The sequence below is a fragment of the Morone saxatilis genome, unplaced genomic scaffold (assembly GCF_004916995.1).
Source record: "Morone saxatilis isolate NCDOM2014 unplaced genomic scaffold, NCSU_SB_2.0 Contig23, whole genome shotgun sequence".
Lineage (NCBI taxonomy): Eukaryota > Metazoa > Chordata > Actinopteri > Moronidae > Morone > Morone saxatilis.
This window is the reverse complement of record NW_023339796.1, coordinates 20215771-20217357: the sequence shown is the minus strand read 5'-3', so window position 1 is coordinate 20217357 and position 1587 is coordinate 20215771. Positions and strand designations below refer to the sequence as shown.

At 39.0% G+C, this 1587-nt stretch overlaps 1 protein-coding gene across 1 annotated transcript in view; it reads left to right on the top strand.

Moving 5' to 3' along the window:
- The window catches only part of asph (aspartate beta-hydroxylase), a 20173-nt gene extending 19923 nt beyond the window's left edge, over window positions 1–250 (top strand). The window contains exon 11 of the mRNA XM_035670899.1: window positions 243–250. Coding sequence (XP_035526792.1) covers window positions 243–250 — 8 coding nt within the window. The remainder of the gene's footprint in view (window positions 1–242) is intronic.
- The last annotated feature ends 1337 nt before the right edge of the window (window positions 251–1587 follow it).

The following is a 1587-nucleotide window of genomic DNA, read 5'->3' as shown; positions in this document are numbered from 1 at the left end:
GTGTGCGTGTGCGTGTGTGTGAGTGAGTGTGTGTGTGTGTGTGTGTGTGTGTGTGCGTGTGTGTGAGTGAGTGGATGTATTCCCTATGTCCCCCATGATGAGTGTGTTTTTTGTGTGTTGACAGATCTTAATCTCTAATCCTTTCTGTGAGCCGTAGATATCAGGATGTAGTGTGTGAGACGTTTGTTTCCTTCTGATTTGTTCTCTAACTACCTTTACCTCTGTGTGTTTGTGTTCTGTAGATGCCTAGCTGTTTTTTTCCATATTTTCAGATTATCAAGACCATCTTAACTAGACTATCAGATACGTTTGAACTGGAGTTGTGACTTCACTTCAGCTCTGTAAATTTAAACTGTGATGTAAATCAGGACACCATGGACAGTTCAAAGCTGTCCAACTGTGGTGTAAAGATTGTTTATTTTCTTTCCCAGAACATACCAGCTATACATGGATCCAGCCTAGTGGGCTGATTCAGGCAGGACAGTTCACACTGAAGCCTTTTAACCCTGTGTGATCCAGATTCTGCCCTCTCTGGCTCACAGAGGGTTAAATAGATCAGGCATCATACTCCTGTGGAGGTCAGCCATGACTCGCTGACCGACACCCGTTAAAATGGCGAAACTTTGCTGTGTGTTTAATTTACTTTAAAGGGAAATTCTGTGATATTTCTTTAGTCACTGTTCCCTTTTCTTTTTGACACTAGGTGTGTTTTTTAATTGATCTGTGGTAGGAGGGCTCCTGCAGGCCCAAAAGATCGAACATCTTACACATCATTCCATTCCAGGCTAAAATTGTGGAATAAAGAACGCCAAATGAGAGCGTTTTGTATCTTATTTTGAAGGTGATGGCCAGGTCTGTGTCCCTGTTGTATTATGAGATATAACTGTGACACTAAGATAGCTTCGGGTGCAGCACTGTGGATAACACACTTCTGTTGTGATACTGACAATAAACAATAATTAGATCTGATGTCGTAGGATTACTTACACTACTATAAGTCAAAAAAGTAAAACATTCCTGTTTTTTTTAATATCCTTTGGTGTCACAGTCCCACTGTGTGTCTTCACATACTGTAACTACCAGATTGTCTTTAGGGATGCAACACATTCCAGTGGTGTGCAGTGGTCCTTTTTTTTAGGATGTCTTGTCTTTTCTTTTCTGTAACACTAGCTGTTTTTTTTCTACTTCCTAACACTTTGTAAGTCAATGTGAACTGAAAAACCTTTTTAACATTGAAGATTACAGTCTTTACAGAGAGAGCTCTAGATTTTTAAAAGGAACATTTTTTTAAAAGGACTTGGAGAAATAAAATAAAAAAACGAATTTTCTGAAAATGCTTTAAAAGCTTTTTACAAAGCCATAAGCTGTTTGTGACATGCAGGTTTAAGGGGCTGCGCTACTTCAGGACACACTTATCCTCTAAAAATACAAAAGGAAGAGCAATAAAATTTAAACTGCAGACCACTGCGGTACCCGGTGAAACAGATTTTTATGTTTTTCATCACTAATCTTTGATTAGAAGTCATGTACATGCTGGAATAGATTGTGATGTTGGACAGACAAAGGAGGATGCAGTTGTTAACTTAC